The sequence below is a fragment of the Sesamum indicum genome, linkage group LG1 (genome assembly GCF_026168435.1).
Source record: "Sesamum indicum cultivar Baizhima isolate 11 linkage group LG1, ASM2616843v1, whole genome shotgun sequence".
Taxonomy (NCBI): domain Eukaryota; kingdom Viridiplantae; phylum Streptophyta; class Magnoliopsida; order Lamiales; family Pedaliaceae; genus Sesamum; species Sesamum indicum.
The window spans coordinates 834,762-848,274 of record NC_142657.1 but is presented as its reverse complement, the minus strand read 5'-3'; the positions used below and the strand labels follow the sequence as shown (position 1 = coordinate 848,274).

Here is a 13,513-nt window from a genome sequence, read left to right as displayed (position 1 = left end):
AAATTAGTACAGTACTGTCAAAATTATCATTTTGTATTTGTACCACTTTTTTTATTTTTAAATAATAGTATAAATTATTTTTTTTAGGTTTTGTTTTTAATGTTTGTGGGGACAAATAATTTCCCTTTTCCTTTTTTGGCAAATATCACATTATTTGATTTTTAGAATTGAATTTGTGTGGTCCTAATTTTTTTTTATTATAAAATAGTATTGCACTTTATATTTCATTTAATATATACATACTAATACTGTGTATAGAATTTCTTTTAGAAATATATAAATAATATATATTTTTATGATAAATTACAGCTACCTCATTTGAAATTAGATATAATTATAAATACGTTCTTGTTATTTGAAAAATTACAAATACCTTTTTAATTTTAACGTCCGTCTAACAACAAGGTTAGAATTTGTTAGATTTTCATTCAATTTGCATACTGAATTAATAAAAAATAGTATTTTAGATTGTGAATTATAATTTTATATGTATTTTAGAAAATTTTAAAATATTTTTATGAATTACTATTTCTTATACATAATTTATTTTACCCACCCCAATTTTTTATTTTCAAATACATTTCTTTATTTTTTAGAAGAATTTAGAAAGGGTTAAACAGTAATGTCTACCTCATCGTCCAAAAGTTATATATTTTTTTATTTTTAATTTTAAAATAATAATAAAATATTTATAATTATTTCAACTTTTAGAAGGGATAATTATAATTTATCCTAAATTTATACACGTAACATGTATCTATTAATGCAATACGGAACGTAATATTATTTTGTAATTAAAAAAGATTTGGATTGAAATTCGAGGTATTATGTTAATTTATTTAATATTAAAATTTTATTTTATTTTTAGAATATTTTATTTATTTAAATAAATATGTAAGTATAAATGAGGAATAAATGATTATGTTTTATAGGTAGTTTTGTCTTTTATAAATAAATAATTAATTAGTATGGGGCAACTACTGGTATATACTAATGCTACGCAACCTCTGCGAATGAGGCCCACTGGGCCCATGACGCTGACGTTTGGGCGGCCCAACTTCCCCTAATATTTTGACCGTCCAAACTCGGATAGCGAATCCGACGGCTGAGATCTGCTCACAAGACGCAGAACAGAAGGCAGGACAGCAAATAAGCAGTTGTTTGTTAAGGAAAAAGGATTTGTTTATGTTTAATGGTGAAGTGAAGTCTCCCATTATCTTCGGATCTTTAACATTATTATATATTTACACATAGTATATGTGTATGTGTGTGTATGTATATGTAAAAATACATGTTTTCACCACGTATGTATATATATATATACGTGTTTTGTTAACATAAGTTGTCTTTATCTCTTTCTGTCTTAAAAAGGGCAAGGCCCTTCTCGTATTGTGTGTTGTGGGGATCTTTTTCTTTTTTGGGTTTCTCTTTTTGTTGTAAAAGAGGAAGATATAGAGAGTCAAAAGGACGAAAACAAGGTAAAGAAGAATACTGAAAAAGAATAACAAGTTCAAGCTATGGCTTTTCTTTGTCAGGTTGTGATTCAGGAGGGTTGAGTTTGAGTTTTCTTGGCTGTAAGCTGTTTGTTGATTGGGTTTCTTGGAAATTCTCTTTTTGGGTTTTCATGCCTTTATTTCTCATGTTTCTTGGTCTAATGATTGTTTCTTTTCTTGTAAGTTTCTTGTTAGGAGTTCTGATTGTAATAAGGATATCTGTTTTGAGGGTTCTTTTTGATTTCTTGAGGTGTGTTGTTGTTTCTAGACCATGTTCTTTGTTTTTTTTTTATATGGGATTCCTTTTTACAATTTAGTTTTCCTTGTTTGTTGTAAGAGTTAAGGCTTTAAGTTCTGAAGTCTTGATTGACAGTCCATTATTTCTATGAAAATTTGAAGTTTTTGCTCAGTAGTCAACGTTTTTGGGATTCTTCATGCAGAACTATGTTTGTTTATTTATGTGATTATGTTATTACAGGAATGTTTTTCCCTTATGTATTTGATTCGTCAAGGTTATATGAAATTCAGGATTTGTGTTTCCCTGTTCCAGCTTTGCAGTTTGTTATTGAAGAGAGTGCAGAGTCATCTTTGCTTGAACTCTATGGTGACTTAGATTCTGATAAAGTGATTCTTTACGGATACGAACTGCAAAGCAACAAAGCAACATAGCATAGAATTTTCTCACTTACCGAAAAGAGACGGAAACTATGTCTCTTTAAGGAGTTTGAAATTGTTAATAGGATATGCTCTTTGACTATACAAACCCCTTCTTTCTCCTCTTGAAATATTTTCTTCTCCTTCCTTCCGTCCTTCTGCCTTCTTTAATTATGATCAATCTCATACTTACGACTCTGAATGTTAGTCATATTTGAATATGAGCTTAATGGAAAAGGTAAAATTATTAAATCTTTTCCTGTCAAAACCCTGTTGATATTCTTCCGAACACTGTTAATTTCTTGTCTGAGTTTTGACATGTTTTTATTGGAGTGTAAATTCTGCATCTGTAATGGGATTACTTATCTTTTATCCGATTGTTGACATGTGACTTTCTTTCAAACTTAAATTTTAGCTTCACTGTCAAAGTATTACACTTGTAGATATAGCGTTAAGAGTTATTTGGTGGATTTGCTACTGGATGATTTTTGTGTGCTTCAATCTTTCAATGGTATTTATGTAGTGTGTTTTTATTACTGTATCAGGAATTTGCATAATGCTGTTCATTTGCATCTGCATGAACACTTCCATATCCCTCCATTGCACTTCATTAGATTCTTTTTTGAATACTAAGTTTGTTGAGATATTGTGCAAAATCAGCAAGTCTCTTTGGTTGTGAAATGCTTATATCTTCTTGCAATTAAGATGGGTGGAATTCGTCTCCTGAAGTGTCTTCTTCACTTATGGGCATGATGATTATCACTTGAAGGCTAAACATATGTCGTTGTTGAAACAGGAACAGATGGTCAATACAACTATTCATGGATAGATACTCGGGTAAAAGAAGTGCTGCCGGGATTATGGCTCCACGAAAAGGATATAATGTTACTTTTAAAGATACAACCACTGACCGGGATCAGAATGAATTTTGCAACCGAATCGGGTGCAGTGGAAGAATTAAGTACAACAGTCAGAATGTTAAAATTGGGAGCCCTGACAAAGGTAAATGCTCTAGGCATTCTTTTTGTGCTTCAAATGGGAATGAAATGATAGGGAATTCCTCTAGGAGCCGTTCTGTGAGGACCAGAGCAAAAGGTTCATATCTTGATCCAAGTAGAAAGTTGTCTTCCCAATTGGAATTTGATCAATCAGAAAGTAGTCAATCAGGTGATTCCGAAGTTCCAGAACTTGTGTCTTCACCTGGTAGGAGTCCGACTAGACATCATTCGGAATCAATGAACAACCCTCGAGAGGTTAATATGGCAGAAATTGGGAGTTCTAGTTTACCATCAAGCACCAGATCCCGAGAAAAGTTACAGCATAAATCAGGCCCGAATTCTCAGCCAGGTTCCGCTGTTCCTTCCATTTCTCAAAACTCTGGCCTTGGGACACTTAACAGTAGTAATAGGAGTAGGTATGGTCTGAGGAATATGAAATGCAATTCAATATCAGACGTTGTATCAGCAAGTTGTTCATCATCAGAATCAAAGTCTGCTGGGAAAAATGTAATGAAGAAGAGAAGCCAGGAAGGCGAGAGCAGTTTGTCTCGTAGAAGGCAAACGAATTCAGCAGCATCAATTGATGGAAATGTCTTTGCTTCAACTAGTGGTATTTCCATCTCCGGCTCCAGACATAATAGTTTCACCCCTGGAGAGGATACCACTCCTGCTACTTCTGTCAGGACAAGAAGATCAACAAACATAAACAATAGCAGGATGAGGCTTTCTTACCGACCAAATGGAAGAAACAGTTTATCTGTCAGGGAACCTGCTTTTGGCGTTTCTCAGTTTCCTGATTCTGAAATACCCGTTAATATTGGTGGGCCAAGATCATCACAGCTGTTTACTGCAAATGGCTCATCAAGTGGTTCGAGTTCTTATAGTCTTTCCAGCCGTAATGATGATGATAATCAATCCACTATAATGCCTTTTACTTCAGCTGAACTTGGCTTTTCCCATTTAATGAACCGTGATTCATTGCCACGATATAACATGGATGGAATTGCTGAGGTATAGTTCCTGTTAGCGCTATGCATTGAATTCATTAATTTATTTTCTATGTAACTGCATGGTGATGCAACTATGTTGAGATGGTTTCCAAATTCAAGACACTGATGGTACTCTTACATTGCACAGGTATTATTAGCACTTGAGAGGATTGAGCAGGATGAAGAGCTCACACATGAGGTATACTCGATTTTGTTTATTCCGTAATATCTTTCAAACTGGAAATGTTGTAATTAACCCTTATGAAATTTCTCTACATGCAGCAATTTCTTGCCTTGGAGACGAGCTTATTTCTTGGTGGCCTCAACCTGCATGACCAACACCGAGACATGAGACTGGATATTGATAACATGTCGTATGAGGTCAGTTTTGCTTTAATTTGCTTCTTGTCAATGTTTGGTGGATGTAACCTCATATTACACTCTGTTTCCAGCATTACTCAATTAACTTTGATCCAAATCCTCTAATTCCTGTGTTACTTGAGATCTCTCTCGAAGAAGACAGCGCACAGTTCTTGGTTTCAGTGAGATTATCTTGTTGTGTTTCCACAGTATCTGCTTCTATTTTTTCTGACATTCAATATGCCTCGCATTTGGCAGGAATTATTAGCGCTGGAGGAGAGGATGGGTACAGTGAGCACAGCACTCTCGGAAGAGGCACTTTCTAAATGTGTTAGGAGAAGCATGTATCAGACGACCCCATCAGAAGTAAGAGTCGCGGGATTGGGTAAAGATGGAGATGACATCAAATGCAGTATTTGTCAGGTCACCTTCTTTTCATGAAAAATGCAAATAACTTTCTGGCTCATTAGTTAATAGTGCCTCCCCTCGAACCATTTACCCTGTAAAAAATAAAAGAAGACGAAGAATAATAATTGTATTAGAAGAGAAAAAAAACAAAAATAAGAAATAGCTTAGGAAAATAATATCATGTATACTAAATATAAAGAAGGAAAGAATCTGCTCCTCTCTGCAAGAAAAAGAAACGGGAGAGAAGCCCTTTGAATTCTTTGTCGAAATTATGGAGCAGTTCCTATGTCAACTATTTAAGCTTGAAATTGATATTGAGCTTGATCTTTTAGCTTGTTAAGAAACCAAGCAAGAGACTTTGAACACGTTCTTCTCTTACGTATGATTATACTATACTTAATACTACAGAACGACTGAAAAGGGTGGTTGTTTTTGTTGCAGGAGGAGTATGAACTGGGGGATGAGATTGGCAAGTTGGTCGGATGCCAGCATGGGTATCACCTCACATGCATAAACCAGTGGTTACGGCTCAAGAATTGGTGCCCCATCTGCAAGGCTGCTGCATCGTCATCGTGAAAAAATTTCCTCTGTACAAAATTGTATTTCTTGAAACTTCTTTCTTCTTCTTTATAAAATCGTCAGTTTGTAAATATTTCAGTGACGGTCGTCAGCACATTGAAGCTCTTAGGCATGCTGGTGAGAACTGTACGATGTGTTCCTGGCTGCCTTTATGCAAAAGCAACTCTTCAATAATATCTTCTTTGTCTTATGTTTGGACATTGTGTCTGGAAAGAATCTAATAAATGTTTGGTGTAAGAATTGGGACATGATGTGGTTTCTGACATTAAAAAACCTTGTTATGGTTTTATAGTCTTATTAAAGATCTTTGGTTGTAGTGTATGATGATCTTCCTTTGTAATTGCAGTAATCATATTACAATTGTTTTGCTGAGGTATATGGTTATTACATTAAGAATAGTTGGTAGGTTTTATTCTTGAGTAATGGTTTCAGTTTGATGGTTGAACAAGTTTAAATTGTGTATAAATTTGTAACATAAATACTAGGCTTTGTTTGGCTATACTTTTATGGTGGTTTTGTTTTATTTAATTTTATCTTTGAAGGATAGAGAGAGTGTCTTTGCATGTTTTGGTTTTTAATATATTTGATTTTGTATTTATATAATTATACAGTAAAACCTCTATAAATTAATAATCTTGGGACCATGAAATTTTATTAATTTAGAGAGATATTAATTTATCGATAAATTAATATTTTATTAATTAAAAGAGAGACCTTTTAAATTCAGTAAATTTAGTACATATGTATTGAAAATAAATGAGGTTCATATATGTTTCATTGATTATATTCATGCATCAATCAATTTTTTATAACTAATTAAATATATTCATGTATAATATCAATTTATTGTATACAATTAACTATTATATTCATAGACACATGTATCAATTCATTGAAATTACTTAAATATACATGTTTACAGTAATTCGTTGCACTTAAATAACTATTATAACCAATTAAATATATTCATGCATGATGAATGAAACATATATTACATAAATCTCTATAGGATAATAAAATAATTTATAACACCCAATCATGTCTCATCAACTAAAAGGCATAGCAAAATCATCCATGAATGATCAAATGCGTAAAGCATTACAGACTTCATATTTTAGTAAATTACCTTAATATTTATGAATTATTAATTTAAAGTTTTAATGGGACCTAATATTTATAAAGAAATTTTCTAAAAAATTATTATTTTATTATCTTATCGAATTTGATGATTTTTTACAAAGGTCCAAGTCGGGACCGGAAGATTTTATTATTTTAGAGAGTTTATTAATTTATAAAGTATTAATTTATAGAGGTTTTATGTATTAGTGTAATATAAATAAAGACAAGTTGAGCTTTTGCCTTGTTTGATTCTACTTTTAAGGTGTTTTTTTTAGGTAAATTGTATCGAATTCTCTTGAAGTTTAGGTATAATAACAAGTATCCCATCATCTAAAAAATTATCGATATTTTCAAAATTAATGTCTGTCCGACAAGAGACTTATGTTGTCAACTCCCGTGTTAGAAGACCTATTGTGTCATCAACTACTTTGGTGTCTACAGAAGCCTAATCTTGATTGAGGTTATATCCAGATTTTGTATTAAATTGCCCAAAGTGTTTTTAAACTCTGGATTATAATTTTATATATTTTCTCAAATATTTTGATGGACTAAATAAAAATGCTCCTTTTAAGCATAAACATAGGGAACATTATTCAATGTCAAAATTTTCAACATTGTTATTCTTAATATATATACACACACACACACACACATATTTTAAGGATAAACAATTAAAAAATATAGAACTCTAGGAAATTTATACTTCTCTTTATTTTTGGTAAATAGAGAGAAAAAGACAGACGTGTTGTTTTCCATTAATGTAAAATAAATGAAATAACTTAAAATACACTCAATTGTGTGTAGACAAACATTTAACATGTTTTTAGCTGTCTTTCAGATGGTAGAAAAATGAGATAGAAAACAAAGCTACTTTAGACCAACTTGCGAATAAAGAAAAATTGAAAACATCATAATTTATTAATAATTGGGAGCATTGTTGTGAACCTCAACAGTTTGATCCTTAATTTCTGATAATTTTTTCTTACCAAATACATAAGCTCATAAGCTGTCCAAACTGCTAAAGAAACGCAGCTAGCGCAAGGAATCACACAACACACACCATGAACAACGTATGAATGCCAACTGAACCTACAATTAGAATAATATCTGATGGAGAATTTCAGAGGAGACTGGAAAGATCAAGTGATGCCAAAACAAATGAAATTGTATATGATACAATGTTCTATGTGCAATCTATTCAAATCACGACGCTAAGTCCTTGCAACAGTTGAATTCAACCTGGTCATCTAAGAAGCAAAAAGAAGTATCTTGGAGAGAATACGGCATGAAGCAAAACAAATAACCACAAAACTGTAAGCAGCGACCATATGAAGACTGTACCAGCCTCAGAAAACAAAACGTAACTTACAAAAAGAAGAAACCGACTGCAAAGAAATGACAAACTAATGGATTATGTCATCCAAGGTTTCTACAGGTCATTAACGGTGCCAACATGCACCTGGTGCATGCATCCACTTCCCGGTGACCGAGATCTGTGAGCTTTCCTTCCATACAACAGCTACAGCAAACTCTATTCTGTTGCAAAATAAACATAAGAGGTTATCCCAAGTTCACAAATGAAAGACTGTGTTGTGTAAATCTCATTTGATATTTTGCACCTATTAGTACGATCCAGATTCATCTCATGGTAAAATGAAACCTGCAAGAGTAGAACACATGGAATCCTATACGGTTTTTACCTAGTTGTCATAGAAGCGGGAGCGCCGCCTGCGAGAGCTGTGAATGAAAGAAACAATGGATGTTAGCAAAAAAGAAAAAGAAATAAAAGGCAAACTTACATAGTCAACTCAAACAATTGAACAGTTAGGGTCATGACGTTTACACTGGCTCAACCTCATGCCTACAAGAGTTAACAGAATGCTGCCAAGATTACTCGGATAAATATATTGCAACTCTAAAGTTTTGGTGGGAAAAGAAGTAAAAAATGAGAGGAAGAAAATGGCTTTGATTTTTCCAAGATTCTTGCTCATTTGGCAACTTAGGTAGCAAATGCACTATCCTAATCATTAGAATTACCATCCAGGACAGAAGTTTTCTCCAAAGGCACACTCTTTTTTTTCTTACTCTAAACATGTTCAGTCCAAGAAGGTCCATCAAGGTTCTCGTCTGACAGCAAATAAAGCTCCACCAAAGACAGTGAAGACCAACCAATCAATTTCACTTCATGAAATTCAGAGAAGTGGCAGGCCAACATAGGGAAGGGACATGCGTTAGCATGTGTACTAGCCCACCAGAATTTTAACAGCTTCTCTTTCATGTTTGGAATCTTTCGGGGCCAATGTAATAAGTTGACATGCAGAATATATCAGGGAGTAATTATGAATTATAGAAATACGCATAAGTTAGACATGCTTGTCTTATCCAGGAAAGTAAAAACAGTCACTATTCATTTTCCTTTATATTCATTTGAATCATTTCTCATCTATCATGAATTACTACATTTATTTGTTACTTGACTATCTTGGAATTAAATCTCTGCACATCTTTAATTTTAATAAATCATTGATATCATGAGAAATCCAAACAAAACACCACAATCTGTAAATGTTTTCCACCTCCAATATGTTGAAGTCAGATACACCTTGTCAATCCAAAGTAGTCAATTTAACCCAAAAGTCAAGGAGACTTCCCATCCAGAATCATATCATTGAGTATTTAGTAGATATACCCCAACATGTACCAAGATGAGAGACCAACTTATCTGCTGCCAATAAACACCAATGTTGAAAGTAAGTAAAATCTTACAAGATTATGTTATCTGTTATATATCTAATGTTATAGAGACTGCATTACCCCACAAATGTCAACTATCTTCATGATCTCTTCTGTTTTAATATCCTAGTTGAATGTATGTACAAAAGCAAAATTCAAAATATTAAGAAATCCTAGATTTACAATAATGATCAGCTAAGCAGCACTGGGAATTATAACAGTTCGACATCACGCATTAACTCACCTGCGTTGACCAGCTCTTCCCCTTGACAGTTCCCTTGCCACCGCAAACTCGCCATCAACGTCATCCGCGTTATAGTACGCATATTCTATAGATGATACAGAAACCTCACCAGAGTTCGAAGTATCATAAGTCAATCGGCGGTTTCCTCTTCTGGAATCACTGACCCTTGACCTTCTTCTATTTCTAGATGTCCTAAAATTTTCAAATATCTGATATAATATACAAGACGTCCACCAGTTTCTCTCATCCCCACGGAACTCGTCAAAATCATCTCCGGAGTTATCATCCCCATATTCTATGACATAATCACCCAAAACGACCCCGTGTGGGACTTCTGAGTGGATGGTGCTCAAGACATCTATGATCTCAGAGGATTGCTGGAAATTCTCCCAATCAAGCTGGCGTGCAGGATCAATTTTTGAAGGGCAAGCGTGAGGATGCTCTACTTGTGCATGCTTTTGGAGTTCCAAATAGGTGCCGGTAAATGAACATTTTGCCTCTTCGCAGCAACGATTCTTCACATCCAAATGTACACGAGCCTTATCGACCACTATCCATCCAGTAACTTCACCTCTACACAAGGGGCATGCTGGTTTGCTATCGGGCCCTGAATCCAAGAATTGTAGATTATCAGCCGAACTTGGTGATTGTGAACCAGAGAGCATGCCATTTGCTTCTTTAAAACGGTCCAAACAATTGGAATGTAAATGGTCTGTATCACACACAAAAGGTCGGCATCCTTTGTCATATGATGAGCATTGGAGGAGAACACTGTTATGAGGATAGTCTAAGCATATGGGACATGTGACATCATCCCAGTTGGTACACAACTGAATCTCCTCCATCAAAGTTGTGTTTCGTCTGGGTCCTTCTTCCACCATAATTTTTCAAAGCAAATGTACAGACTCAAACTTCAAGTTTTCATAAACATGGCGCAAGTACCTTCATCCTTTCAGGGTCCATAAATCAGTATCAGAGCAGTGAAAAATAGACAACTATTTTGTTACACGAAACAAGTTGACTAAGAGGTGCTGAAAAAAATTACACAGAACAATGAAAGCACCCATGCAGGTATAACACAAATGGAGGGGAGTAACAATTGTTCAATATAATGGAGAACAGTTTTAAATGGCGCGAGTTGGTCTGTAGAACCATCAACAGGTTCTTGGTATATCCTCTTCCTCTTTTACATGTCCCATATAATCAGAAAGAAGACACCAATCAATAAAACAGCCAGCTTGTCCTTGGAGAAATATATGGATTCTTTCGCATTCCGAACATTGGCCTTATCTTTAAACATCATACACAAATATATCACAGACAGAAAAGCCAGATCAATGCCCATGCAGATAAAGAATCTTTCAAATACTTAATGCATGAGATATCAAGGGACTGACGCTGTCGCCAAAATATTTGTGAAAGTAACTCTGGTCAGTCACACAGCCACTTTTTCCATCGGCAGTAGTATAAAGAAATTAAAGAAATTAAACATCAAACACGGAAAAGAAGCACCTACACCGTCGACAATTACTTGGAAAAACAAAAAGGTAATAGAGATTTAAAATATAACATAAAATTAAAAAGAGATCCACAAAATTACTCATACTCACTCTTCCAAGATCAATTGTCTTCTTGAAACAGAGCTCACAACATTAGGAAAGAAGAGACGTATAAAAAACTATTGCTTAACTGAACATCACAAGAAATCAAGTCTCTTCATAATTCCTTTTTTCCTTTTTCCAATAGAAATTCTTACAAATTAAAGGGTTTTCTTATAAATGATTCACATCAAGAAAATAGGAAAAAACTCAGAAATGGGCTGAATCAAATATTCACTCGGAGCAGCTCCAAAAACACTTCAAAATCAGCATCAAATAAATTAGCGAAAAAACCCACTTCAATATGATCCAACATCAAATACAATAATCACGAAATCAATCAAAGAAATCCAATTCAGTGTTACCCAAAAGTCAACCAACCCATTCGAGATATGACTCCAAGAAAGCATTCAAGCATACGAAATTACAGCTTTCTGAATTCGTATATATATATATATAAATATATATTTACGCGAAACCCAGAAAAAGAAAAAAAAAGAAGAAGAAGAGGAGTGGAACCTGGTTAATTAAAGCCTCTGAAAAAACAGAAAGGTGTTGGAATGCAAAAAGTGAAAAACTTTGAACAAATTGGGGTCTGTTTTTGTTTAACAAAAGCTACTGAAATTTGAGGGAGAGGACTTTTTCCCTTTTATTTTATTTTATTTCTTGATTTTTCAATAAATAAAATTAAATAAAATCACGTACGCACACACACACACACATGTTCTTTCATTTGTTTTACTCCGCATGTAGTGGATAGTGACACTTTTCCAAGCTTTAAATAAATAAATTCATGAGAAAAAAAAAAGAAAATGAAAAGGGATAGTGACATTATTTTCAAAAAAAGAAAAAAGAATATCATAATAATAAGGATTAAATACACTTTACACCCCTAAACTATATATTTGATCTCATTTGCACCCCTAAAGTATAAAAGGTAATAAAAACACTCCTAACAAAATAATATGGCATTGATAAAACAAAAATGCGCTTTTCGCTTATCCCTATATTTTTTTATTCTATTTTCTAAAATATATTTTATTAAAATATCTCCCCAAATTATTTTTAGTGATTTAAAATTTTACTCATATTTTATTCTAAAAATAATATTTATAATTTATATTATAAATTTGCATATTTTACAGTATATACATATTCGATGTAATATTTTAAATTAGTATTGATTATGTATTTATTTAAAATATATATATAGATATATATAGCAACACAGGCAAAAATTATGTAAATTTCTTACCAATTGTGTAAAAAATATAAGAATTGTAAATTTATTAAGTTTATACAGATTAAAAGTTGTAAAATTTGGGTAGTGTTTATTTTAAATAAAAAAATTATAATAATACAGATTATATTTAAAAGAATAATTGTAATAGAGATACTTTAGAGGTGTAAATAATAAGGGCATTTCTTAGTGTATATCATGAGGGGTCATTCAGGGGTGTAAATGCACTTTATGTATAGTTCAGGGGTGCAAAGTGTATTTAACCCTAATAAATAGGGTAATTTACATGAGCTCCCATGAGGTTTGGCATAATTATTAATACACTTATTGTTTGAAAAGTTATAAAAACTTACTGTTGTTTGATAAAATTATGTAATTCTTGATGTAGTCTCGAATAGTCAAATTTGTCCTTAATGTATCTTTTTTCTTTCCAAAAAATAAATAAATAATTCAGGTGGATAAAAAAAATTTCTCTTTCTCCATCTAGGTGGATAAAAATCAATCCAGGGGGATAAAATTTTTTCAAAAATTATCCACTTTTTCCATAAAAAATTCAGAATTTTTAAAAAGAATAATAAAAATAATAATTTATTATCCATAATGACATTTTAATTAGTCAGTCACAAAAAAAAAAACAAAAATCTAATGATAATTAATTGATTGGACTATTATTAGATAACTGTTAAAATCAGGAAGGGTATTGCTATTTTTTTTTCATTATATCAAAATTCAAAGAGCTGGTTGTATTATAACCAAATTGTTGGGAGGAATGAGGGATATATGGGATTTGTGTATTATGAAATCGAGATAAGAGTTGAACTCTACTTTGGTGCTAACGAAAAATGGCAATTTGTCTCTCAAGATACAACGACTTACAATCTCAAAGTAGCAGCACTACAAACTTGAAGAAACGATGAATCAGAAAATATTTTGGAACTCTATTAATAAAACTATACTTGTGAAATGCTTTTTATTGTTTAAATTTTTTTTGAAAATCGAGTTGAATGAATGAAATAAAATGGGGGACCTATTTATAGAAGTTGGAAATGTATCACCTCATAGACAAGACTAGGAAAGATGCATTTGAAAGTTTATGAC

General features: G+C 32.8%; 2 protein-coding genes across 7 annotated transcripts; one reads left to right on the top strand and one right to left on the bottom strand.

Annotated features, from left to right (window-relative positions):
- Positions 1-1,313: 1,313 nt before the first annotated feature.
- Positions 1,314-5,671, top strand: LOC105160928 (uncharacterized). 3 transcript variants are annotated; one of them, XM_011078645.3, is made up of 6 exons: positions 1,314-1,574; positions 2,944-4,156; positions 4,283-4,333; positions 4,417-4,515; positions 4,753-4,917; positions 5,344-5,671. In XM_011078645.3, the coding sequence occupies exons 2-6, from the start codon at positions 2,969-2,971 to the stop codon at positions 5,476-5,478; spliced, it is 1,638 nt and encodes a 545-aa protein (XP_011076947.2). In that variant the 5' UTR covers positions 1,314-1,574; positions 2,944-2,968; the 3' UTR covers positions 5,479-5,671. The 3 variants fall into 3 exon arrangements, with proteins under 3 accessions (XP_011076947.2, XP_011076797.2, XP_011076868.2); XM_011078495.3 differs by having other exon boundaries at positions 1,316-1,535; XM_011078566.3 differs by having other exon boundaries at positions 1,317-1,478.
- A 2,060-nt stretch (positions 5,672-7,731) lies between these two features.
- On the bottom strand, positions 7,732-11,840 carry LOC105160838 (uncharacterized). Of its 4 annotated transcripts, none has more exons than XR_002287606.2 (4): positions 11,695-11,840; positions 9,578-10,526; positions 8,220-8,337; positions 7,732-8,136 (listed from the first exon to the last, which is right to left on the bottom strand). XR_002287606.2 is itself a non-coding variant. In XM_020696022.2 (4 exons), the coding sequence occupies exons 2-3, from the start codon at positions 10,456-10,458 to the stop codon at positions 8,301-8,303; spliced, it is 918 nt and encodes a 305-aa protein (XP_020551681.1). In that variant the 5' UTR covers positions 10,459-10,526; positions 11,695-11,839; the 3' UTR covers positions 7,732-8,136. The 4 variants fall into 4 exon arrangements, 3 of the variants coding, with proteins under 3 accessions (XP_020551681.1, XP_020551689.1, XP_020551686.1); XM_020696022.2 differs by having other exon boundaries at positions 8,301-8,337; positions 11,695-11,839; XM_020696030.2 differs by having other exon boundaries at positions 8,301-8,337; positions 9,578-10,519; positions 11,695-11,838.
- Between the last annotated feature and the right edge of the window lie 1,673 nt (positions 11,841-13,513).

Excerpts from the sequence above, each read along its gene's own strand:
- LOC105160928 (XM_011078645.3), top strand. The coding sequence starts at position 2,969 with ATGGATAGATACTCGGGTAAAAGAAGTGCTGCCGGGATTATGGCTCCA. Across the intron at positions 4,334-4,416 it reads ATGAAGAGCTCACACATGAG|CAATTTCTTGCCTTGGAGAC; the intron begins GTATACTCGATT and ends CTCTACATGCAG. Across the intron at positions 4,918-5,343 it reads TCAAATGCAGTATTTGTCAG|GAGGAGTATGAACTGGGGGA; the intron begins GTCACCTTCTTT and ends TTTTTGTTGCAG.
- LOC105160838 (XM_020696022.2), bottom strand. The coding sequence starts at position 10,458 with ATGGTGGAAGAAGGACCCAGACGAAACACAACTTTGATGGAGGAGATT. Across the intron at positions 8,338-9,577 it reads GGAAGAGCTGGTCAACGCAG|CTCTCGCAGGCGGCGCTCCC; the intron begins GTGAGTTAATGC and ends TTTCATTCACAG.